The sequence below is a fragment of the Chroicocephalus ridibundus genome, chromosome 8 (genome assembly GCF_963924245.1).
Source record: "Chroicocephalus ridibundus chromosome 8, bChrRid1.1, whole genome shotgun sequence".
Taxonomy (NCBI): domain Eukaryota; kingdom Metazoa; phylum Chordata; class Aves; order Charadriiformes; family Laridae; genus Chroicocephalus; species Chroicocephalus ridibundus.
In genome coordinates, this window is record NC_086291.1 from 55,989,633 (window position 1) to 56,015,062 (window position 25,430).

Here is a 25,430-nt window from a genome sequence, read left to right on the forward strand (position 1 = left end):
ATCTCCTCCCCGCCCGGACCGAGACACAACGCCCCGAGGCTTCCCATGCGGGCGGCCGCCTAGTGCGGCCCTGGAGCCCGCCTCGCCCGCGGACCGGCCCTCACGGCGGGAAGCGGCGGCGGGCGGGCGAGGGGGGAGCGAGCGGCACCTACCGCCGGTCAGGGGGCGACAGGGAACCGGGGGCGGTTGTCAGCGCGGCAACGGCCGGAACGGGCTGGCGCCGAGCTGCCTGCCAGCCCCCCCCCCGCGCTCTGAGGAAACGCGGCCTGAGCCCTGAGAGAAAGCGGAGACCCCCGCCCGCCCCAGCGCGGCCGCGGGGAGGGAGAGGCTCCCCCTCACAGGAGGCAGCGGAGAGGGGGTGCCGGTGCCCGGGGTGGGGGTTACCTGGCGCCGGCAGAGCGAGGGACAGGCAGAGCCGGCGGCGGCAGCAGAGATTGGCCTGGCTCCGCCCGCTTTGCCGAGGCCGCCGGGAGCCCCCGCCCCGCCCCGCCCCGCCCGCGCGGCGCGTGCCGCCAGCGCCCCCCTCTGCGGCCAGGCCCGCCCGCCGTAACCGCCCCCCTCACACCGCCCTCAACAGCCCCTCACGCACCGCCCCCCTCACACCGCCCGCAACAGCCTCTCACGCACCGCCCGCAACAGCCCCTCACGCACCGCCCCCCTCACACCGCCCTCAACAGCCCCTCACGCACCGCCCCCCTCACACCGCCCGCAACAGCCCCTCACACACCGCCCGCAACAGCCCCTCACGCACCGCCCCCCTCACACCGCCTTCAACAGCCCCTCACACCCCGCCCCCCTCACACCGTCCTCCACAGCCTCTCACGCACCGCCCGCAACAGCCCCTCACGCACCGCCCCCCTCACACCGCCTTCAACAGCCCCTCACACCCCGCCCCCCTCACACCGTCCTCCACAGCCTCTCACGCACCGCCCGCAACAGCCCCTCACGCACCGCCCCCCTCACACCGCCTTCAACAGCCCCTCACACCCCGCCCCCCTCACACCGTCCTCCACAGCCCCTCACGCACCGCCCTCAACAGCCCCTCACAGCCCGCTCACACCGTCCTCCACAGCCCCTCGCACACCGCTCCCCTCACAGCCCTCCACACACCATCCCTCACACAGTCCCTTCACACCCAGCCCCTCACACCCCGCTCCCCTCAAACCCAGCCCCTCACACAGCAGGGCTCATCGCGGGGCTTCCCTCCTCCTCAGCAGACACCCCTCCATGCTGGACCCGTCTCCCCTGAAGCTGCCCTTTCCTGCCTCGGGCTCTTCCCTCTGGCAGCACCGTCTTGCTGGCGGCCTGCCCCTCCACAAAATGGAGCTGTGGGTGCCTCTGGGCTGAGAAAGGCCAAGGAGGCAGGGAGAGTTACCTCTAATTTTCACTTCTGCCTCTGCTGCTTGGATTCTCGTTGACTTTCTTTCCCAGTATTTCTGCTTCTCCCCTCGCCGTTCCCTTCCCACTCAGCCCGTTTTGGATTTTCTTTCCCTTTCGCTTGCTGTTCTCCTCTAAGGCTTCTGGCACTTACACAACACTCCCAGCCCCTCGGCGGAATTTAAGCCTGCTGGATCGTGCTCACGCGAGCGTCGCCGGTGCCAGCAGCAGGCCGCAGTGGCCGCCGGACAGCCCCACCGCAAAGAAATGTCACGGGCCTGCTTTTAGCAGAGGACTCGTGGTGTGGAATGAGTCCCGGAATGTCTGCAAATACCTTCAATTTGAAACAGGTGCCTGAGTCACGGTTTTGCGACACCTTTGGTCTCCCCCAGCCTGCGGTTCTCTGGGCATCGCAACGCTGGGCGCAATGCAACCGCCAGGGCGGTTCAAACGGCAGGGAAGAGAAGCACAGGGAACGGCTCACTCGAGAAAAGGTCGTCAGGCCAAGAATTGTTATTTACTTGTGTGTGCGCAAGAGAAATGACAGCTTGCTGGGAAAGACTGGATGATAAATATGTGATTGTATATCTATGTGACTATATCTATAGACTCTATGTACTTGTTTGGATACAAAATGGGTAAAAGCATTTTAGGCAATTACTGTTTGTTTTAAAAGAGTTTTTCTGTAGCTATGTGAAAGTTTTAAGATGCTGCAGCCGAAGCTGAGCTGGTCCCGGCAACACTTGGACACCCAGAGGGGATTTGGCCCGAGGCACAGCCGCTCCCGGCAGATGGCTGGATGCTCTGCAGGAATCGCCTCACTTCTCTGACCGCCCTCTCCTTCTGTATGCAGCCCACACCTGGTTTTCTTGTCTTTATGTAATGTATAAGGGGTTAAGATAGGGCAAAATCACTTCATAGTTTTAATCTCCCTGGAATTCTTTGGTGCTGTAGGGCCAGGCGCTCTCGGGGATGTTTCTGCGCTGTTCCCCGGAGCCCGCCGTGCAGCCGCACTCGCTGCCGGCAGGACGGGGCACAGTGTGCTCCCCGGCCCCGCTCCGGCTTCCGCTCGCTCCCTGGGCCCTGTTCCAGCTCCCGCTCGCTCCCTGGGCCCTGCTCCAGCTCCTGCGCTGCTCGGGCTTGTCCCCAGCAGTTGTTTTTCCATCAGGAGCCGGCCAAGCAGCTGGAGGAGGATGGCTTACACTCAGCTTTCCCTCCACTCCTTGGCTGTGAGGAGCAATAGAGCCTTTGGCTTCTGGGATTTAAGGGGAACTCGGCTGGATGTCCCAGTTTTGTTAAAAGGAGCTGGTACATATAGAGAATTAATTTTGCCATGTTTCAGAAGAAACTGCTCTGAGGCAAACAAAATTCTAAGTTTTTCAGCATCCAACAATGAGCTCTGAACATAAAGTGGGCTCACTTAATTTTATTGGCTAAGCTGAAGTCTGTAGAAAAATTGTCAATAAGAATAAAAATTGATCGTATGAAAAATGTTTCAGTTGTAACACTCCAGAGGGCAGTTAAGAATTTAGGGAAAAAAAGCTTTTTTAACTAATGCCCAGTATAGGGAAACTGCGATACAAGGCCAAACCAATCCAAGGTCCACATCTCCCTAGTCCTACCCCTTCTTTCCGTACCTTCCCACCGTGATTCCCACATTTTTGCTTCCTTCCTTTCCCAGCGCGATTCCCACTCCCGTTCCCAGTGCGCTCCTGTGCTCACCCCGAGCAAACCTGTTCTGCTCCGAGTTCCAGCCCTTGCTGTCAACTACAAAAGTACAGGTCCCCACGGGGACTGACAGTGACAGAAACCAGTGTGGCAGTGTGTTTCTGACTGGTGACGCTGGGTGCAGGGCACGGCATGTTCCTGCAGGTTGGGAAGGGGGAAGCCTTGCCCTTCCCGGGGTTGTGGAGGGCCAGCTGTGTGTTTGCGGGTACGTGCAGCACTGGTGCCAGCGTGCTGAGCAGGGGACAGTGACAGGTGTGACAGGGCAGCGAGGGGACCAGGTCACCGCTCCCCAGGCTGGGGAACGCTGGCAGAGTGACAGGGAGCTCAGCAGCAGCCCGGGGGTCGGTGGCAGCGTGTGGCGGGTATGTGCTGGGCAACGGGGACGCTGTGGAATCGTTCCTTAGCGTGAGGAAGCCTGGTGACCTTTATGTCCAAGGGTGGGGAGATGATTGTATATACGCATTAGTATGAAAATCACCTAAAGTATCTGGAAATCTGATTTCTTGCTTATTAAAGACAAAGTTTCTCGCCGTCTGGATCACACTTTATGGTTAAACTGAGGAGGGCCCCTTCCCTGCGCCATGGGTGCTGGCAGCCAAAGGCAATGGGTGCTCCACGCAGAGCAATTAGGTTATCAGGGAAGAGGGGGCTGCAAAGCACTTCAATTCAATTTTGCCAGGGGACGCTGCCATGGTCCTGACTTACAGGGGATTTCAGCCGTTAACAAGAAAAGCCGATTACATGCAAGACAGGCCGGCAGCGCAGCCGTTCTCCTCACAGCTCTCGTCTGCTGCTGCATCTCAGATACTGCGGCTCGGGGCTTCCCTGGGGATTGATCTCAGTAAATGGACACAAGCCGGTTAACTGTCATTTTTGTGGATCCTTCAGCTGCCTAATAAGATTTTTTTTCTTTCTGTCTTTTTAAAACACAGTTAGAGCTTCAGGAGAAGGGCTGAGGCCCAGAGCAGGCCATTACGTGCCCTCCAGGACCAGCTCTGGTCCTCTCTGCCAGCCAGCCATTGCTCACCCTCCCATGCAGCGAGCCTACCCCGGATCTGGCAAAGGAAACAAAGACTCGGCTCCTCTCAGATCAGCAGCCGACTCCCGCAGACCAGGATGTTCCTGCACCTCTGGGGCAGCGCTACGGTCTGTTCATGTTGCGCAGATGAGGCACTTCCCCCAAGGGAGATAAAGCCTATGCAATATCCCAACAGAACTCTAATCTAATCTAGAGAGAACTATAGCTATTGTAGTATCACTTAAATATTGCAAATAAAACAATAAATAACTTATAGTATAATAACATAAATATTATTGTTATACGATACCATAATAGTATAGTATATAGTATAGTATGTATAGTATATGTATAGTATATATTTTTACTATGCAGTAAAACTATACTATATACTATACTATTATATAGTAAAACTATACTATATGCTATACTAGTGTAATTATTTCTGGTTATTTCCAGTTATAACGGGAAAGTTGTTATACTGTAATAGCTGAAGTTCCACAGGCAGAGATTAGATTAGGCTGGAGTTCCGATGGGTTGTTGCAGTTTCTAAGACCTTTCCGGGTACAGCTGGAGCTGGTCCCTGGGGCACACGCTGCGCAGGACAAGCAGCCCAGGTGCCTCGGAGCATCTTTTTGGTGGACCCAGCCAAGACAGCGGCTGCCGCCCGTCTGCAACCTGCCCAAAGCACCTCTGAGATCTGCCAAAGGACCCGCGTGGAGGAGAAGCGGATGGATCTGGGAACATGCGTAACCTCCAGGCTCTCCTAAAAACGCTCTGTGGTGCAGGCTTTCTCTCCAAGTCCAAGTGCCTCATTTGACAGTGCCCTCTCAATGGCTAATTAATTGATTCTATTTAAGGTAGCCAACACATATTTAAAAGATTCTATATTCAGTTAGACAAATGCATGCACTTACCAAAGACTTTGTTTTGCTGAGAATCCAAGTCCCAGGATCCTCCTCAACAGCTCCTGGAGCTTACGAGGGCGAAGAGAGAGACGCATCTGTTCGTCACAGGAAGGGCAGGGCTAAAGCCTGCTTATCTTAAGGGCCTGAAAGTTCGAGATAACAGTTTTGCCCCCCAAAATTGTCCTTGCTTAAAAGTTACGTAATAAATATGATCCTAGTAACGTTATGCAATGAGTGCAAATAAAATCTAATACCTATAACAGCTGGTCTAGCAAAACAGAAAAAATATTATCTATTTCACTTGTGTTCCTGCTGTTGCAGTAAAAGTTGAAGCTGAGAAAGCTGAGTCTCGAGGAAAATACCTTTAAAACCCAGGCTCATATACCATCCCCAGGAGACTGGATAATAGCACTTCTTTGCAAAGGGATTTGAGAAATTTGGGCTACATAAATGGCAGGATGGTAGCCGATAAGCAGGGTGGACATATTGTTGAAGTCCTGTGTCCAAAACACTTTCTAATGAAAGGAGGTGGCGGAGGGTATCTAGTTGGTCACACGTGCGTAAACACGACCAGGCTGCTGGTTTGCTATTAGAACATTCAATTCACAAAGCTCTGCTGGCTCTGAAGACAAAAGCTGGTTTGTTGGATGATGCGGAGATTTTTCTTTGGGAGGCATCCCACCACGGACTGTTCCAGAAGATAACAAAATGCTCAACATACACAGAAAAAAACTTTCCCGGCCTGCTGAAGATAGCAAGTAAGAGCTTCAGCTCCTCCTATTTGTACCCCAGCTTCAGAGCATCTTGAAAAACTTTGACTAGGTTTCACTTCACCTAAGAAGGTTCTCTTTTCTTCTCTAGGCCCGCATTTGAAGTTTTCAAATATCTCTTCTTTAGATGACCAGAGTAATTAAAAGCACCTGTGCAACATTGGTACTGCAGCTATCACGCGGCTGCAGTCAGTGGCAAAGTGAAAGAATCTAAGTTTTGCCAACATGGGAACCTAAATAAAAATTGTGCCTGTAGTGACGTTGAGTAGGGTTGATTTGGTGGCCTTTTAAGGGAACTTTACAATGAGAACCGGGTTCTTGTTGCTGCAGCAAAACTTTCGGTTGCATTGGAAGAACCCGCTGCTTTGCGGCGCTTTGAAACGTTATTTTTTGAGAACAGAGTGTTGAATGAAAACTGTAAGGGCTCTGCTAGGATAGTTATTTCCAGTCTAATTAAACTGGCTTTTTTAGTCAGGAACCAGTTTCACAGAACAGCTGAGGCTGGAAGAGCCCTCCGGAGAAGAGGCAGTCCCCATCCCTGGCCAAGTGGGGGCAGGTCCAGCCCCTTTCCCAGGACTGGGCTCAGTCAGGTTTGGAGGGTTCCAAGGCTGGAGATGCCACAACGTCCATTCAGTGTCTTCCAGGGAGTTTTATTTCACTCGTATCATGCCTCCTAAGAACTTCGTCTGACCCTCCAGTGACAGCGATTTACATAGTTAATAGCTATTGTCAACTGCTCAAGACAGGAATGGTTATATTTTGGGTTTTCATTTAAAGAAAAGACAACTTCACAAAGAGTACATATGATTTAAACCGAGTATCCCGTTCTACGGGAATGCAAAATGGCTTTTGGATCACTAAGCAGCTACCTGGTTATTCTCTATCCTTACCACAGCGTGAGGAGAATTACCAAACCCCACCGAGCCCGTTTTCACACTCGATACAAAGCCAAGCCACCTGGGAGATAGAACCCCAAAAGCACTTTTTGTCTATAATACAGATAATTAAAAAAATTAATAAGTCAGGATCCTGATTTTCCATGATTTGTGCGTGCAAGGAACAGCACACTACCCACGACGACTTAGACAAGAACCAAGGAGCTCACTTACTTTATTACATGGCTGAGAATATAAGACGACACTGCAACTACACACTACAAAGGTCTTTTAAAAAAATAAATCAAGCTTTAACCTAATTTCATTTCAAAGTAATATGCAAACAAACGTTGCTTGCTTTCCAAGGCACAATGGTATAAACATAAAAACCAGAGACGCAATATATTTAATACAAACATATAAATACTGTTAATCTCAATGACAAACCAGCACGTTTCCTCCCATGTATAAACCTTAATCTAAAAAAGGTTAGCTTTATTCTCAGTCATGAAATGTAATACAATGACAAGAAAAACTATTCCTTCAGTGACACCTACTCGGAATACGTCCCTATTGTACCAGCACAGTACGTACGAGTACTCAAAACGCTACAAAATTTTGCTGCATTATGCAAGAGAAGTTTGGCTGGTTTTTTTGCTGATAAAGCTGATCCTCACAGACCTGACTCTGAAAAGTCTGAATATTATCCGGAGTTTGAAATGCTCCTTGAAAGAGTCCTCGCTGAATTCCATTAATAGCTTCGACATTAGACTTTACTTTGTTAAATAAATTATCTTTCTCAATTATAAATAGCATCAAATTCCTGAAAACCAGTCCTCCTTTAAACCTTGTATCTGAGAAACTTCCAATGCAAAGTGAATGAAAACATGGTTTTATTGCTAGCAAATACAAAGAACTGCTCAAACGGCAAAGAACACAGAATTGTGCCAGTTGGGCTTTTAATTGAGCTAATGGTGAACTTACAAAGAAAACCCGATCTATTTATTGCTCAGCCTTTCTTAGGCAAGTGAAAATAGGAAAATAATTCCGATGATACCAATTTCCAATCCAGTTCCCTAACGAGACTTCAGCAGCGATTCATGGAGCCGACTCTCGCGCTGACTGAATGTGACGCAGCAGTTGATTGCAATAGGCTGGTGTTCGGTGCTTGTGCACAGCCCCTTCGATTTCTCTCACCAGCAGTTCTGGGTATATATCACTTCCTTCTTTTAAAACTTCTGTAAAACAAACATATGTTTTCTACATCATCGGCTGCTCTGTCTTTCTCTATCCAAGTTCCCTCAAAGTAGCCGAAACCTACCCTGGAAGTTGTTCTACAAGTTGCACAGTCATGATAACCTGGTTCCTCACTCATTTGCCGAGGTCTGCACTTTGACATTGACGTGCTTGACCACAGACCGAAACAATAATAAATCCCAAAGAACCCACCAAGCAAGCTGGGATGCGGTCACATCCCGCAATGGTTCGTGTCTCTGCTTCATCTCCCGTACCACCTATAAAGTCTCGGGACACCGCAGGCACCCCCATGTTCCCGACAGCAGGTACCCCCACGTTCCCCCTCTGGTGAAGGCGAGGTAGAGCCTCACGTTCTGCATGCGGGGAGAGGCCTGAGCTCGCACTGACACCCAAAGGAGGGCTTCCAGTGACGCCAGCCTGGCTGATCAGCCTCTACTTGTATGTGCCATTTTCATCTAACACCTGAAAGCATGATTTAAAAGTCGCTAAAATTGTTAAGAACACATATGGCTGAAAGTCTTACCTAGGACTGCCTTTTGGGTATTCTCATCTGGGTCATCGAGATGTATCAGCAGTTCTTGGTACAGAAACTCAACCTGAGCTTCCATGGCGGATCTCACTTCGCTGTCTTTCAATGATCTGAACCAATGGGCCAAGGTGCGAGCAGCTGCCAGTCGAACGTCACATGAAGCATCATCCAGACGCTTTAGAACTTCTGGAAAGGAGCAGAAACATCACCAAACAGCACGGTGAAGAGCCAAGTTAGCTTCTGCACTTCAAAAAACAACAGGTATTTTCTCATCACTGACATTATCGTTGCATTGATGCCATGTTCCTGTCTGTTGCACGTTGGGAATACGTGTAGGACATTGCTCCCAAGAGCACACAGTGCATTGTTACTGGATTATTATGTTGCCAAAAATATTCAAAGAAATGCACAAAATTATTTAGATTAGTTGCACATTCTCTAGCACTCTTCCTAACAAGGTACTATGAAGGTCTATTAATGTATTACAGCAGTGCAGAGTTTAAGTACTTTTCTGCTCTATAAAGCACGGTATTTCTATCAAATATTACTGTTCCAGTGAATGACTGCATTGCAGCCTATTTGAACAAGCAAGATGCAAAAATACACTTTGAAAATTGCCTGCTCATGTATTTCTCCAAAATAAAAATGCTTCTTGTTCAGATTTCTACTGTGCCATGTAAGAAAAAATAACAGTCATTAAGATGCTGAGTTTGTGAAAGTCCGGTTTCTTTGTATACGTTTCTGAGAGCACAAGTCCCGCTCCATAGCGCAGACCGTACTTGCCCTGGCTCGTTGTTCAGCATTGAAGCCTCACGCCAAGCCGCGTTACAGAGAACAGCGCTATGTGACGGGACAGCACTCTAGATTAGGGTTTGCTTCTTCCTTCTTTTTTTTTTTTTTTTTTTTAAAATAAGTAAAAGCCCAGCCCACTCCCTATTCAGGTCTATTTATGGTACAATGAAGCGGTTTGCTCCTGGCACTCTGAACCACAGCAGGGAGAACAATGTCCCTGCCGTTTATACAATGCACTGCTCTTTGCTTCGCTCGAGTCGGAGCGTCATTTCAGGCAGGCTAACGGAGGCAGCGAGGCGGCCCAGACACGGCCAGCCTCGCAGGGACCGTACTATCGAGTGAAGTTCCATCTAGTGGCCTGACGCTCGGTAACGTGGGGACACGCTCTGCTCTGCTCGACTGGCAGCGAGCGCTTTCCAAAGGACATCCAGCCCCTCGTCTGCAATCCCCCCCCGCGGTGAAATGAAACCCCGCCGCTCAAAAGCTACTACACCGAGGAGCAAGCGCCGTCGGAGTCACACTCCACAACACCCGCTCCGGTGCCGAACACCCTGATTTTCTAACACGTCTACGTGCCCTGTGTACACTTCAAGCAGTCTCGCTTACCGGTTTAAAATCACATCTTAGTCTCCGCAAGATTACAGCATTAAATTGCCTCTCATACACAAAAATGCTGCAAACAGTACGATTTTGTGCGGCACTTTACTTTTCCCATTTCCTTAATATCTATAAAATGATTCTGGGGTAGAACTACCCAAACAGTTAAAACATCAGATAAGAGAACACAGAAATAGCATCAGAATATGTGAATGGGAGCGAAATCAGAACGACTGAGAAACTGAGTCTACACAAAATCTGCCCCTATTCGCACCTCAGGCTGTTTAAAGGCTTTTTGCTCTTTACGTGGGATTAAAGCCGGGTGACACAGTGACACATAGCAGTTCGTGTCATTCCCCTCGTCTGCATCAGTGCTCTCCCTGCTGCCCGCGGCAGTGAACGTGCGGCGAGGGGGACAAGCTGCACGGTGAGTCCTGCAGATACACAAGGAATCTGCCTACGGCTCCAGCACCGTGCGTCGCCGCCTTCAAAACTAAGGTAACTACGATGCTTCAGGTAAAAATGCAACTGTAATTGTTCAACGTGGAGATTTTCATTAAAAAAAATAAAATTAAACTTCTACACTCACCTGTGTAGGTCTTGGTAAAGTTATCTTCATCAAACTGCCTCCCACAGACTTTTAAAAGAACGCCAACAATACGACAAGCCATCAGTCGCGTCATTTTAGAGTCTTCATCCATGGCAGCAATAATTTGGGGCATTAGCCCGTCTTTGACTTTTAAGATCTACAATTAACAGGAAGAACATAGAAAAACAAGAGCTTTTCAGTCACTTTAAAACTATATGTGTATTGCTTACACGAGTTACCATTAGGCCTGACGGGTGCTGGCTTACTTAATTTAAAAAGAAAAAGTGAACTATAAAAGTTAACCTAAAAATCCTGAAGTTACTCAGCTCTATTTTTGCCACCAGCCGATGATCCCGCTCACGAATGCTCGGTATAGATGCAGATGAGTCTTATGTAACTTGTAAAAAGCTTAAAACTTCCTTGCCTTTTTATTTTTAAAAAATTGTTGGCAGGACTTTAAGTGAGGCGGAGATGAGGGTGATGTGTGTGTGCCAGTAGATGGTGCTCTTGGTCTAACAGGAAGCTTTTAAGGCGAGACTGCTGTAATACGATGTTTTAGTGAGTTTCAGCATTGACTTGAGCATGTGCATTTCCTATACATGAATGCACAAAAGGCATTAAGGCACTGCCTCGGAAAAAATGTTTAACTAGAAGACTAATGTCCGATATAAATATTTTTTGTGTATGTGCAATCAACCAGTTACAGGTGTTTAAGCACTTTGTTCTATTAAGTTCTGTTATAAAGACAATCAGGACTATGAACACTTAATAACATTTTAATTCTATTTATTTTAAAAAAATGCCCGTCTATTTAACACAGTTCCAGTCCATCGTTTCCAAATGCTATTTTTGCTATCAAAGAAGCTTCAAAAACCCCCTCAGATTCAATTAATCCTTAATCACCATGGTGGGTAACGTTTCCGTAAGCGTTCTCCTGGCTAGCTCTGTTTCAGGTTCTGCGGCCCCCCCCCAGCTCCATCCCAACTCCTCCCGCCCTTCCCAGCAATCTTTGGGATTTTTCCCTCAATGGACCCGCGGGCTCCGAGGCGACCAGACAACTGGGCTCTGCCCCGTGATGCAGAGGCAGGTCCCGGCTGGCCCCGGCGCTGCCAATAATGCAAGGACCGAGCTGTCGTGCTCATGGGGGTCAGGATTTTGTGCTACAACAAACACCTACGACGTCTGCCCACGGCGAGTTCTACAGCTCAGGCCTCTTCTCAGGAAATCACCGCCCCTCCGCTGCTGACCTTTTCAATTATTAATACTCAATTACAATGAATGAGTTTTATTATGAAAACTGTATGTCCATCAGAAAATATTACTTACAGTAAGGATTTATTATTTTTTCCCCTTGCATTTATGTCTTCCTGCCTAAGATTTCAAAGTATGTTTGATGAGAACAGGAGAATTTACCTCTTCTGGTGCAAGGATTTCACAGTGAATAAGAGCCCAGAGGCAGGAGACAGCCGTGGTGCGGATGGCAGCTGCCGTTCTGCCCGCGTGCCACTGCAGATTAGGAGCCAGGATGTCCTTTATCACAGTCTCAAGGTAACGAGGGAACAGCCTGCAGCCAAAAATAAGAAAGCAAAATAAAGGTTCATGAGAAAGTGATAAAAGAGACTGACAGGATGTAAAAGAGAATTTTCTGTCATAGAAACACAGGCAGAAAAGGAAAATTAAAAGACTCCGTAAAAAAATAAATAAAATCTTATAAGCCAATGTGATTATAATGTATTTGATAAGCTTTTCATAGCTTAATTTTTCTAGATAATATTTAAACAAATACCTAACATTCATGGAAAGGGGAGGCTAGACTTTCTCCCACTTCAGACGATGCCCATGACTCACTCTGTTATCTTGGAACACTACTTACCTTCTCCCTCTCTCATCTTCTCCGTCTGTGAAGTGGTGATAACACCCGGACGAACGCTGTGAGGATCCAGTAATATTTGTGAGGCCCTTTGAGACTGTCCAGTGAAAAGCATTTACCATGTGAGAAGTATGAACGCTGCTGCTGAGACCCGGCCTGCTGGTACTGCAGGGGGGCTGCACACAATACTTATGGAACCATGGAATGGTTTGGGTGGGAAGGGACCTTAAAGCCCACCCAGTGCCACCCCCTGCCCTGGGCAGGGACAATCCCACCAGCCCAGGTTGCTCCAAGCCCCGTCCAACCTGGCCTTGAACCCCTCCAGGGATGGGGCAGCCACAGCTTCTCTGGGCAACCTGGGCCAGGGGCTCACCCCCCTCACAGCAAAGAATTTCTTCAGGTTCCCCCTGGCTCAGAAACTCCCCTCCCTCAGGGATGAGAGCTCTGCAGGATTCTCCCATGCTGCCAGTCCCAATACTAGTTTGTTTTTATCACAAACACACAAATCTGTGATATTTTTGCTGATGTGTCTTCCTCCTCTATCGAATGGGCGATTATAATGCTAAAAGTTGCTGCGAGAGCCCGCAATCAGTCGGCAGCATCTCCTCGCACCTGTTTAATTCCAGCTCAATTTGAAATTAAGAGAAAAAGATACAGATCTTACACCCAAGTTAAAAAAGACTCTGCTGCATCAGAGACACGTGTGCCTGGCTGTGACCGGATAACTACGGCTCAGGATATTCACTCTGCCCCCCTGCCTTAAAAAGCCACTGGCAGCGTGTGAAACACTGACAATAATGGGCAGAATCCGCCCTGCCCCGCGTCCTGCTCACTGGAACCCCCCCCAGACCCGGCTGGTGCCCACGTCCCAGCTCCAGCCGGGGCTGCAGGGGAGGAAGGAGCTGCTCGAGCTGCGGCTGGCGCTGGGGAGAGCCCCACATTGCCGGGGGACCCAGCCGCTCCGACAGGGCTGGGACGAGCCACGGGAGGAACGTAAAGGGCAGATGTTAATGACAAACAGTTATCACTAAGTACTTTTTAAAAAATCCCCACAACAGCAAAACAAAACCATCCGGCAATGATAATCCAGCAATAAAATCTTCCATAATAATACTGTATCAGTGTAATAAGAAATTTAATTGTATTGACTTCTTTCCTGTGACTCACTAGACCTTGTCACCCAGCTGCCATGCGACTGAGGAAGGACCTGCTGGCCTGCCAGGCTGTCACCGTCCCCTGCACGCACCAAACTGGGAACCTCTCTCTCCAGCGGGATGAAAATAGACAAACCGGGCGGCTGCTCAGCCCCTGCGCCCAGGCAGCACCCAGTGCCCGAGCAGCCGGGGTCAGCCCTGCCGCCTGCCCAGCAGATGGCACCTATGGTTCAGTAATAACAACAAATCTGACGCCCTGTTAGACACATCTAAATTCGTCAAAAACCTTTAGATGTATTATTTTAAACTTTTGAGAATTAATAATTTTCTATTCAAAAAGCTGCTGGAAAAAAAAAATAATGATCACCATCATTCCAAATTTCCTTTCAGCTCCACAGCCAAAAAGCTTTGTGCTATCTGATTTTTCAAAAATAGCTGCCTCTGTTTTTCATAAAGCTTCTGTTAAACTGCAAAGAAAACCCAATCTGTCAAACCACAGAGGTAAATTCCAGCAGTATTATGTTAACCACAATGCTCTGCTAGTTGTGAGAATATCTGTTCCGCTGCCTTGAAATAGAATCAGTAAAGCAGTATCTGCCAATTACCCGACTCAGTCAGGTCAGGCTCAGACAAAAGGAGACGACCACACAACTGTTCAGCACGGGCACTAAAAACCGGCCTCGCCAAACTGTGCGAATTTCTGGTTTGAAGGAGCGGAACAAACCGCTGCCAGCAGCGACTGCGACTGCGTAACCAGAGCTGCTCGCCGCCTCGCTACACTCCCGCTCCTTGACACTAAGATGCAGTTTTTGCTGTTGCTGATGCAGTCAAATTCTCCCTCTTTCCATTTTCAAATCTTAACTGCTGGAAATCTGGGTAACTTCATTCTAAAAGGGAGTCATTTCCATGAAAGAATAAACACACCCTGGGCTCTTTGTATTTACAGGGCTGAGACTTGGTTCTCACCTGGGGATGAAATAACTAAAAGGTGATGTGGGCGCACAATAACACCTTGCTCTTACGCAGACAGAAAAAGCAGACCTTGGGTTTACATTAAAATTGCTACTCCCATTTTATGGGCTTACATACTTAAACTTTCATTCTGCGTTAATTATTTTTTATACATTTTTCTTCTGGATTGGCTCCTTTCCTGCTTTTACGGCACTGCTGCACTGAGCTTTACGTGTTTGTGGATTGTCGCCTTTTGGGTTTTGTGTGTGTGTGTTTTTGCTTTTTCCAAACTTAACACCCTAAATCCAGGCAATTCAAAACAAAATTAGATTGAGATATAACAGATTAGCTTACAACAAACAGATCCGGGAACACTTAAAATAGTTTTAAAAGTGCCTGCCTTCTCTTCTCTTCTCTTCTCTTCTCTTCTCTTCTCTTCTCTTCTCTTCTCTTCTCTTCTCTTCTCTTCTCTTCTCTTCTCTTCTCTTCCTCTTCCTCTTCCTCTTCCTCTTCCTCTTCCTCTTCTCTTTCTCTTCTCTTTCAGGAAGATTCTTGCATGTCTAGATTGATCGTGTAACTACCACTCACTTACATGATGGTTTAAACAAGTAATCCACTGACTATGAAGAGATTTTTCATATGAATAGTGATTTTAATATTGGATCCTGAAAATATGGAAGCAACTAACAACACACTTGGCACAGAAGCTTTCAGTTAAAAAAGAACAGCTTCTTCATCTTCCATCTTAAGTGCAAGAGCTCAAAATCCATCAGGGGATGCGTTAGCAGAGATTCTTCAGCTTACCTGGGATCCCCCACTGAAGGGACACATCAGGGCTCCTCCTCCTCCCCCCATTATAGGATGCAGGCCGTGGATATACTAAATATATCTAAAAATGGTAAAAATACATCTACATTCACAGGCCACGTGGAACCTGAACGAATGTTCAACGTACCAGAATGCCCACCGACTGCCAATTTGCTCATCAGAATCACGAAAGAACTTTTAAGTAGAAATGACCATTGCTATCAGAGTACTTTTAGGAAGAACGCTTAACGGTGATTGACTTATTGATGTTCTTTAAAAATGAAAAAATAGGCATCAGAACCCATTTACATACTAGACACAGCAGGCACTGGGAAAAGCAGAGCAGATATGGTTTATGCATTCAGGACAAGTTTGCAGAAGTGTTTGCACTACTAATAGGGCTAAATTAATAACGGCAGAAGAGCCCCACTGTTGGGATTGTTATAACTGGAGGGGTTTTATAAGCACCGTCAATTATAGTTAGATTGTACTTGCAATGCATAAATAGTGCCAAACAACAGGAGACTTCCATCATCAGTCACTGAGAGTAGCACTAATTCCTTATCAAACACTTAGTTTAATGCTTCTTAAACACCACGCTATATCGTGGGCGTTTTTAAATGCCTGGGTTTTGGGGTGTTTTATTGTTCCCTTACAATGACTACAGGCAAAGTTCAAGGATTTAGGAGTTGGCTGGGAAAAAAAGAAAAAAAATAAAAACAACTACCCCCCTCCCATTTCTTTCCTAAGAATCCCCATCGTTGCTTTCAAACATACATTTTTTCAACTGCAGCTCTTTACTTTTTGAAAACCATCCAGATCTGCATTACATCCACTTTAATTCTCCATAGTGGCAGTGGCAGGAAGGCTACAGTGGAGGAAGCTCAGACTTCAATTTATTTATATTTTTTTAAATTATTGCATTCCGCCCTTCTAAGCAGTGTTGAAAAATACAAGAAAAATATGCTGTAGAAGACGGTGGGAAAGTCTTTCTTCTCCCAGACATACGGACATGGACACAATTCTAGGGGTTAAATAACTACCATGGTCATTACTTTTTAATGCCACTGGAGTGTTAAATCGCTGTGTGAAATTGGAACACTACTCACCCCTGAGAATTGAGGGTTTCACTTCCTTTCTGGAGCAACTGCGACAAAACAGTGAAGAGTTTTAACCGCATCTGGGGGTCTTTGTTCGGCTGAAGACAGGTCTTAAGAATGAGAATAAAGTTGTTCAGAGCTTCACCTATGACAGGACCTAAAAAATGAACACATAAGACTTATTCCAGAGTACTAATAATTTCTATTTAAAGTTTAATATGTGAGTGCGTTAAAGTTTGTAATATGCCTGGTGTTAAAATAGTACTTAACTTCCCACTGCCGCATGGCAGCTGTTGACATAGCCGTGTCACTCATGCCGGGCGGTGTACAAACACCCACGCGAACCCTCCGCGGGCTACAAAGATGATGAGGGGACTACAACATCGCTCTTATGAGGAAAGGCTGAGGGACTTGCGTCTTTTTAGTCTGAAGAAGCGAAGACTGAGGGGGGATCTCATTAGTGCTTCTAAATACTGAAAGGGTGGGTGTCACGAGGATGGGGACAGGCTCTTCTCAGTGGTGCCCGGGGACAGGACAAGAGGTAACAGGCACAAACTTGACCATGGGAAGTTCCATCTCAACATGAGGAGCAACTTCTTTGCTGTGAGGGTGGCAGAGCCCTGGCACAGGCTGCCCAGAGAGGTGGGGGAGTCTCCATCTCTGGAGACATTCCAAACCCGCCTGGACGCGTTCCTGTGCCACCTGCTCTGGGTGACCCTGCCCTGGCAGGGGGTTGGAGGAGATGATCTCCAGAGGGCCCTTCCCACCCTTGCCAGTCTGTGGGCTGCGGTGCCCAGCCTTACCCATGGCAGCACAGTGCTCCCCCCAGATCGGTGCACCCCCTTTAGCTGGCTCGGTACAGCTGTTCCGCATTGCCTTACGGAGCACGGACACAGCAACGACATCTGCTCCCTGCTGGGACCAGCAGCACGAGATGACATTCCAGGTGGACTAATGCACTGGGGGGGGTCATCGCTGCTCACTATGCAGCTCAGAGCTCGAGGCTACGCACAAAGCTCTGGCATTACTGAACTAAATGAGAAATTATACCGGATCTGGTACGACCACGACAGCGCTCCAAACAGCAGCATGAACTATGCTTTTTTCTTCTTGCAAGTTCCCCCCATGCAGCATTCAAGGGAAGATGCTGACGAGTCCCAGAGGCACAGGGAAGGCCGTGTTTGAAGGGGTCAGCCCCAAAACTCGGATAATAGAATTATTGCAGCAGTATTCTTTCTCCGTGTTTAAATCATGCTTATTTGCATTTTACAAGACAATCTAAAACACAATGAATTTTAGAAGCTACTATTTGAAATAAAAATATTTTCCAAATTCATTCTGCAGTTTGTTAACGTTTTCACATCCTATGATGAATCCTGTTTTCACCACTAAGAAAACAGACAAAACCCCCTAAGCTGTTATCCCAACATTTGAAGAAATTATTTTCCCAAAACAGAAGGAAGTTTGTGCCTTCCTGCTTGATAATGATTAACATCTGCATAGTTTTAAAGAGGAAGAATACATATAGACTGTACACATGCCCTATTCTGCAAGCTTCTCGCTGTAGAATGCTCTTTCTGCTCTATATTTGCAATAAACTCCTTTCCTCCAGGAACGTCTTCAGCTTTGCATCCTTGTGATGTACATTCCGTTCAAGCCCAGGAATTCAGAAAAGCCTCCCAGAGGGAGACACAACACTGGCATTTCTCGTGACAATATTCCTCACGCATGGAATGGACAGATTGAAGTATTCAAGATTCCAAAACAGTTTCACTAGAATTTAACAGTATCTGGAAATTTAACGTTTAAAATAATAATAACCCCCCCCAACTCTTCACTGTCTAGACTGAAGCAATACAGGGTGTTGAGCTGCAGTTCGCTCCGTTTCTGTGCCAACAAATAGGTCTTTATTTTCACAGCATTTACTCCAAATACATTGCTTCGTGTGAGTTCTGAGACATTTGAAAGATACTACTATTACATCAAACTGATAACAGCAAATTCAACAGATGGAAAATAAACAAACTACATTGCTAATTTCAGCTTAAGTATACATTCCCAAAAACCAGTAAACACTGAGAAATTGAAATGAGTAAACCTGATTAACTTGATTAAAAACAACATTCTGTGTGGGAATGAAAAGAAAGAAAAAGAAAAAAAAAGAATAGCTCTAGGAGCTGCTGTGTCAGACAGAAAACACAGACAATAGCATATTACCAGCGTTGGGTGCAAGCCAAAATGTTTGCCCAGACATCTGATGATTTATTTAGCATTAAGGAAAACAGAGGGACTGTCTAGAAGTCCCTCGGCCATGGAAATGGGAGCACAAATATACAGACAAGTTGGCCCCTCAGATCTTGCACTGAGAAAACTTTTCGTTTGTTCCACAGATGAAAAAAGGAGAAGTATTTATGCTGGATGCTGCACAAACCAGCAAGCCGGTGCTTCACATCGGGTTGTTGAGGCTTTTTTGAAATTAAAGGATTAAATGCAGAAGATACAGTCCCTTAAAACACACCTGTCCACATTTAATTGCCCCTTTCTAACTAACAGAATGGAAAAGCCAAATAAACAGGACTTCTCGTTTTAATCATCTTAAAACTGCGTCCCTGGCCTGAGAGCTGCATTGGAACAGTGCTCCCTGTGCACGTCTCAAGTTAGGTGAATCATCCCCCAGAGTGTTCCGCTAATCTATACACGGGAACGTGTTGAAGAACGTATGTGAGGAAATATTTGTAGAGAAAGATAGTATCTTTTATAAGACTAGCAAATAGATGGAAAAAATAGATAATTTTTTTGACACATAAGCTGCATCAGTTCGTTTCCCCATAACCCTTACCTGTTTTATTCACCTGAAAGTTTACTTTTACATAAGCACTTTTACTAAGCTCCTTGCAGCCAAGGAGTATTTTGGAATTTGAGCTGTTTCAACATTTTCAGTTTTGCTTTCCATCATATTCTTGTGGAGTTTCTGAATATTACACTGTTCATTACAAAACTCAATGTGTCTGCAGGCGACGGAGATGATTTTTTTGACCTGGGTGAGCTATGACACTACTAAATAAGTCATACCTGAATGAGTTGCGATGACATCTAACTGTAATATTTCTGGAGAATAGCAGGTCCAACTATTGTGTGATACTGAAACCCATTCCAGAAGTTGAATTATATGCTGTTTGTAGAGACAAAGAAAATTATCCAATTGCTGCACTTCAGCTAATGAAGACATTGTTTCCTCTACCTGTTAAAAGAGAGACAGGACACTTTATCTTACCTGAAACAATATTAACAAAAAGAAAAAACTTTTAAAACTTATAATTATACTAGAATAACAGAAGGGACACAGACAATTTCCATAGTTTCTGCTTGGACAATCAAGATTGATTTTTAATGCCTGAATATACTACATCCATTCACTTTAAATCAAAATGAAACAAGTGCCCTGATTTCCAAACGAAATCATAAGGAACACAGCAACGTAATACCATATCCACCTGAAAACCTACCCAAAACCTAAGCACATCATAAAAAAGCTCTTACTAGTTTAAAAGATGTAGTGATTTTTCTCCTTAATTTAAGAATGCTTTAAAGCATTAACAGAGAGGGGATTTCTCCCAATCCCATCCAGCAGGCTATGGCAGCTGCCAAAAACTCTTGCTGTTGCAGCTCAGAGAAGACATGGCATTTCCTCTCTCCCCCTTCCTTCTTCTGGCCAATTTGAATTACGCAAGATGCTTTCTCTTTACAGGAGCCAGGCAGGTTCATTTTGAAATTCTCAACTTCTGTGGCTTAGGAGAAGTACCAAAATTCACTGTTACATCTGAAATACCTTCTTCCTATTTACATTTAGACTATTCCATGAGACAGGCAAATAACACGCATGAAAAGAACTACTAAAGGAATTCCAGAGGCAATCATGCTTGGCAAGGAAGCACATAGATTTTCTTAATCACTCGTAGCACGTGTATTTCAAAGCAAAGGAAAATTTGCTTTTACAATTCCTGAAGACTCCTACCAGAGGTACAAAACTTTAAGGAGAGATGAAAAGCACACTGAAAGCAGCATCTATAGCCTTAGTGATCTCAGCCGCCAGTGAGTCAAGAGCGAGGAGCGAGACACCATTAGAAACCCCACCGAGAAATACCGTATGGCAGCAGCACGACCAGCGCTGGCAGGGAAAGATGGCCTGCAGCCCCGTGACTGCCGCCATTTGCTCTAAAGGGTTCAGTAGAATTAGAAATTCTGGTCATATTTTTAAACGGAACTCAACCGCACAAGTTAGCTGAAACACGTCTAGGACCTTTAGAATTTTACAGGCTAATCACTTGCCCAATAAAGATGCTATTATGGAAGATGTGGTGAAAATAAATAAGATTTCTAGAAGAAAAAAAATAAAAAAAATCAGGATTTGCAAACCCTTAAAGCAGGTTTGCCTGCTTCAAGCACAATAGATTTCTCCTCCCTGGAAGCATTCTGCCAGGCAGCCAAAGCAACTCAGAATAATTTATATGTAAAGTATTAATCTACCTGTAAATTAATTGGAACAGTTTACAGGATGGAGCGTGTCAAGACAGAAACTGTTCCCCATTATTAACCCCATCAAAATCAGCAAGACTTTTTTTCCATTGAACAAAAGAGATACAAAATAATACATAGTTCACAGGTGATTTTGAAACTCTTCAGGTAGTTTCAGGAGTGAAATTAAAAAAAAAAAAAAGAGAGAAAAAAATTAAATACACCTGTAGACCAATGTGTATCTTCTCATTAAGAAGTGCCTCTCAGTTAAAAAAAAAAAAATAAAAAAAAAGAACAAGGGTGATATTTGAAAGCTAACAAGTTTAATGATACATTATTTTCATGCTAATAATAGACGTGTCCAAAAGAAGAGCCAAGATAGCACAGGCCACTGGTAACAAAACAAAAACCTTATCTTTAGGTCAGCAGCTAAATCCCTGACAAGCTCAATACACGCTCAGCAGACTAACAACTGATAGGGCTTCTGTCTCTTTGGGGCTGTAAACCACACTCCTCCTCACGACGCCGAAGGGCTCAGTTGGTGGTCTGGATCTTCCCCCTTAGCCCTGAGCAACCAGAAACGCTCACAAACAAAGCAAAGGGCCAAAAACCAAGCAAGGCGGTGAGTGTTCACAGTCAGGTCACATTGGTTGTGGTCTCCGCTTATAATAAAGCCTGAATTGAAGTTCTATAATTCTATACTCTAATTTGAGTATAAACATGAATAATTAATGTTTATACTCAAAATCTTTTGATCTTGAATACAGACTTTTTTCCTGAGCAACAAATTTATACTTGTAAAGATCGATGTAATCCATTTGTTCTATATGGTCTTAAGCTATTTTAACAGGGACTTCTTGCCTTCTGCAAGTTGCACAGCTCACTTTGAAGTTCTACAATAGTCAATAACTAGGTGGGGGAAATAATCAAGCCGTATTTGCCTTTGTGACAAATTTGAAACATTGCAATTATGTAATCTCAATGCCAGATTTTCTGTCTGCCTAAATGGAAGAAAGGCTAATGAGAAAAAGGATTCTCATCCAAAGTACTGTCAACTTTACAACTCATCTGTAGCTGCAGGAACGGCTGAAAACTTCAATAATCTTGGGAGAATAACTTTTCCGTATACAAAAATCAGGCTTTATCTCCATGAAACTGCTTTCTTTGTCGGACTATGAATTTGTAAGGTTTTAAATGGACATTGCTGACTTTAAGGAGCACTGCAGGGCTAAACGGACAAGATACCACAAAACAGCAGATGCGTCTGTGTGAGGCTTACTTGGACAGAGCATTTGTTTAAAAAAAAAAAACCCAAACCACAAAACAAACCCCCCAAAATCCCACTCTCCCACTGGCATGAGACAGATCTTCACATCATCCCTCTTTGACCTGCAAAGTCTTTTCAATGTTTGTCTCAACCTTTGTTCTATTTTACTTCTTTCGGAATAGTTTTCTAAGCGTATGCCTGTCAGCTCTGGGGCCATAAATCCTGACGCTACGCAGCCTTTGGAGCACCGTGCCTGGGAGCAAGGGGAAAGGAAGCAGAGCAGCCATCGCATTTAAGGCGTGTGTTTGAAAAAAGACAACTCAGATAGGTCACAATTGTGCTACATGAGGATGGCTTCCTGATTTATTTGATATTTAGCTTGGGGAAGAAAGAGGAAGAGAGAAATAAGGGGGTGAGATAATGTTTAGCCAAAAAGCTCATCTATTATCAGGGCATCTACAGATGGCCTTGATTTTAAAGCATTCCTGCAACATTGAAACTTTTAGTTCTGGTGGGGAGGTAAAAAGGTCAACTACTGTAAAATCAGTCTTATCTTTGTCTAAAGATAAAAATTTTGATTAAGAGACCATCACTTTTTAAGGCTAGTAGTGCTCTTGATCTATAAGTGAATTGTTCTTTAACAGTCAGAAAATGAATTTGAGGTTTTTTCCTGGCAACTTGTGTGCGCCTGTGTATAAGCTAACATTAACAATAATGCAGTGACTTACATCCACCTAAAAACGAAGCATCAACAGTTCAAACAGCACCACCAGCATGCCCAAGGCTTTGCAGAATCCAGCGACAGGCATGAACTCTTGAGCACCTCCTGTCCCAAAACTCTACCTGAAGTACAGCTCCAGCACCACCCTGTCTTCCACTTCCATAAAAGAAATAACCTGTAAGACCCTACTCCCTGATGCTGCTCATCTTAATCACAGCCCCACGGATTTGCAGGATTCAACATGAAACTGAGCTCTTCAAACTGTCGTCTGGAAACAGATGTAGCATCTGCAACTATGAACTGTGATCTGGCAAAGCAGGAATATCAATATTTTGACTGACAAATGCTAACATTCATAGATCTTTCAGCCTTCATAGTGACTTCTCAATATTAACTAACTCCCAGAAAGGTGCCATAGGGATAGATCTTTGCAAAACAGTTTTATGACTAAACACAGAATCCAAGTATTCCTTCATGCTTCTTTCATTCTAACAGAGGGAATCTGATTAATCCGAAGTTATATGTATATCTAAATGTTTAACTGTTATATAAATTATATTTCTATATAATTTTTGAAACAGGTTGCCATATACACACACACATACAGATGAAAAATAAGCAATCCCCAAACAAAACTAGTGTCGTACAAGTTCTTAGCTCTTACAAATAAGATTGTAATGAGTTATTCTTCTGGAGAAGTTGCCTTTATCTGTTTTAAACAAACTGAACCCAAAGTGATTTCGGCTATGGAAAAAGATGAGGAGACAGACAGAGGGTGAAGTCAAGGTCATGCAACACAAAATCATTTCAAACTCTACCAGTCTTTGGGGATGAGCTCTTAGTTAAGGATTTCTGTGGTGTAAACCTAACAGCAAGACAAATAATTATGGCTCTGTTTAGACAAAGTGTCTTATCAATAGTAGGAATCAGAAACACAACAAAATCTTAAACCAGCTCATAGTTTACCTTTTCTTTCAGGTGCTGAGAACATGGTAGTGCCATTACTGTCACCAAAACTTTCATGAGCTGCAAGCTAATTTCTTTGCAGTCTTCCCGGCATATTTCAATCAATGCTTGAACACAATAAAGCAACTGCTCCATATAAAAGACCTATTTTTTAATAAAAGCATAAATTTATTATGTTTTTTTTTAGAAAATATAACATTGTCTTTAAGGGAGAGATGTGGGAAATTACAATAATAAAATTGTGTAGTTGCACTGTATAATCCCCTAAATTGCTAACATATTGATTATTTCATGTTAGTTCTTTTGATTACCTACATTCTACTTTTTATAGAATATAATCTTCCTCCCACACTATTTGTTTGTATTTACCTTGTCCTGTGAACAAAATAAATGACCCTGCTCTTAATCACCCAATTGTTCCACTGTGAATAAAAACATCAAAGCATTTTGCAATGCTTACCGATAGTACTTTCCCATTCTGAAGTGCAATTTGTTAATTAATTATATATTTGTTACAACTCCCTCAAATATTATTCCATGTTTGACTATTTTGAATGGAACAATAATGATTAAATACATAAACCAAGAAAACCTGAGCATCTGCTTTTATCTCAGCCAATTTCTCTCATTTGATGCAATATAACTCATGTTATCTTGATCCAACGGATACCAGTTGAAGTCAATATTGTTGTCTGTTAGTTTGCAATGACTTCTATGACAAAGTGTGTCAGATATTCCATGAAGCTGTCAGATTACATTCAACAAACAGAATAGGCCATTGCTACAATGTTCCAAAAATTAAATCAGGTGTAGGAAAAGGTTAGCTAAAAACGTCATTAATCTCATGGACACGGTCAATCCTTAGCCAAACTGTCTACGCAGCATTCGCTGCCTAAAATAGAGAAAGCTTGTTTTCCAAGACCAAAGGCTAGAACAATTCTGCCCAACGCTTCAGCTGGAGATGAATGTGCCGACAGTATCCAATGCCAAATGGAAGCGGTAAGCTTAAGACCTCACAGCAATTTTGCAGATATACTTCAGGGAATGGGTATGCGAACAGTCAGGTTATAGCGCTTCCAGTTGTATGAGTTCCGAATCATCACAGGCTTCATGGAGATTAAGGTTAATTCCTGCATCACTGGTACATATTCCATTAGGGAAGAAACCTAATGAGGGAAGAACTTCAAACATATATCTTACATTGGTCCAAAAAGACAATTACGCCAGATTCAGTCGACACACACGAATAACTGTTTTAAAGGGAAGTCCGCACCTGCCCTGAAGGCAGAGTTTTCTGAAGGCACAGCACTGGCCCTTTTTTGGTCATCCTAAGAGCACGGGACTAACAAACTTTTGGTGGAATGAAAGCTGAGATTTCATTTGCCGGGGAATTTGTAGGGATTCTTCTTGTGCATCTGTAACAGATCTATTTCTACATCTGAGGAACTGAAGGGGAAAAAAAATAATCCTGGAAGTTAAAATTCTCTGTTCCATGTTAAAGAGAATCTCTCACCTCCTTATATAGCAATTGATGAATATTCTTCAAATGCTAAAATGAAAATGGTCTTCAAGTTCAGCCATTAATTAAGGGTACACTTGGGAGTAAACTTCTAATTTATAAAGGTCTTCCTCCTAGATT

At 44.9% G+C, this 25,430-nt stretch overlaps 2 protein-coding genes across 12 annotated transcripts in view; both read right to left on the minus strand.

The window, feature by feature from the left end:
- Positions 1-5,150, minus strand: part of SUN1 (Sad1 and UNC84 domain containing 1) — a 35,052-nt gene extending 29,902 nt beyond the window's left edge. For 6 of the 11 annotated variants that reach the window (XM_063345305.1, XM_063345306.1, XM_063345304.1 and 3 more), the window contains exon 1: positions 385-508. Coding sequence is in view for 1 of the 11 variants with exons in the window: in XM_063345294.1 (XP_063201364.1) it covers positions 5,041-5,126 (86 nt within the window). In the remaining 10 variants the exon portion in view is untranslated. Of the gene's footprint in view, positions 1-384; positions 509-1,375; positions 1,489-5,040 lie in introns of those variants that run through there. The other 5 variants (XM_063345300.1, XM_063345294.1, XM_063345299.1 and 2 more) reach the window with 5 other exon arrangements.
- Positions 5,151-7,144: 1,994 nt separating this feature from the next.
- Positions 7,145-25,430, minus strand: part of DNAAF5 (dynein axonemal assembly factor 5) — a 29,621-nt gene continuing 11,335 nt past the window's right edge. The window contains exons 7-13 of the mRNA XM_063344204.1: positions 23,792-23,935; positions 19,395-19,563; positions 16,332-16,479; positions 11,854-12,004; positions 10,441-10,597; positions 8,457-8,648; positions 7,145-7,914 (exon numbers count right to left, since the gene is read on the minus strand). Of these exons, the coding sequence (XP_063200274.1) occupies positions 7,775-7,914; positions 8,457-8,648; positions 10,441-10,597; positions 11,854-12,004; positions 16,332-16,479; positions 19,395-19,563; positions 23,792-23,935 (1,101 nt within the window). The 3' untranslated portion in view covers positions 7,145-7,774. The remainder of the gene's footprint in view (positions 7,915-8,456; positions 8,649-10,440; positions 10,598-11,853; positions 12,005-16,331; positions 16,480-19,394; positions 19,564-23,791; positions 23,936-25,430) is intronic.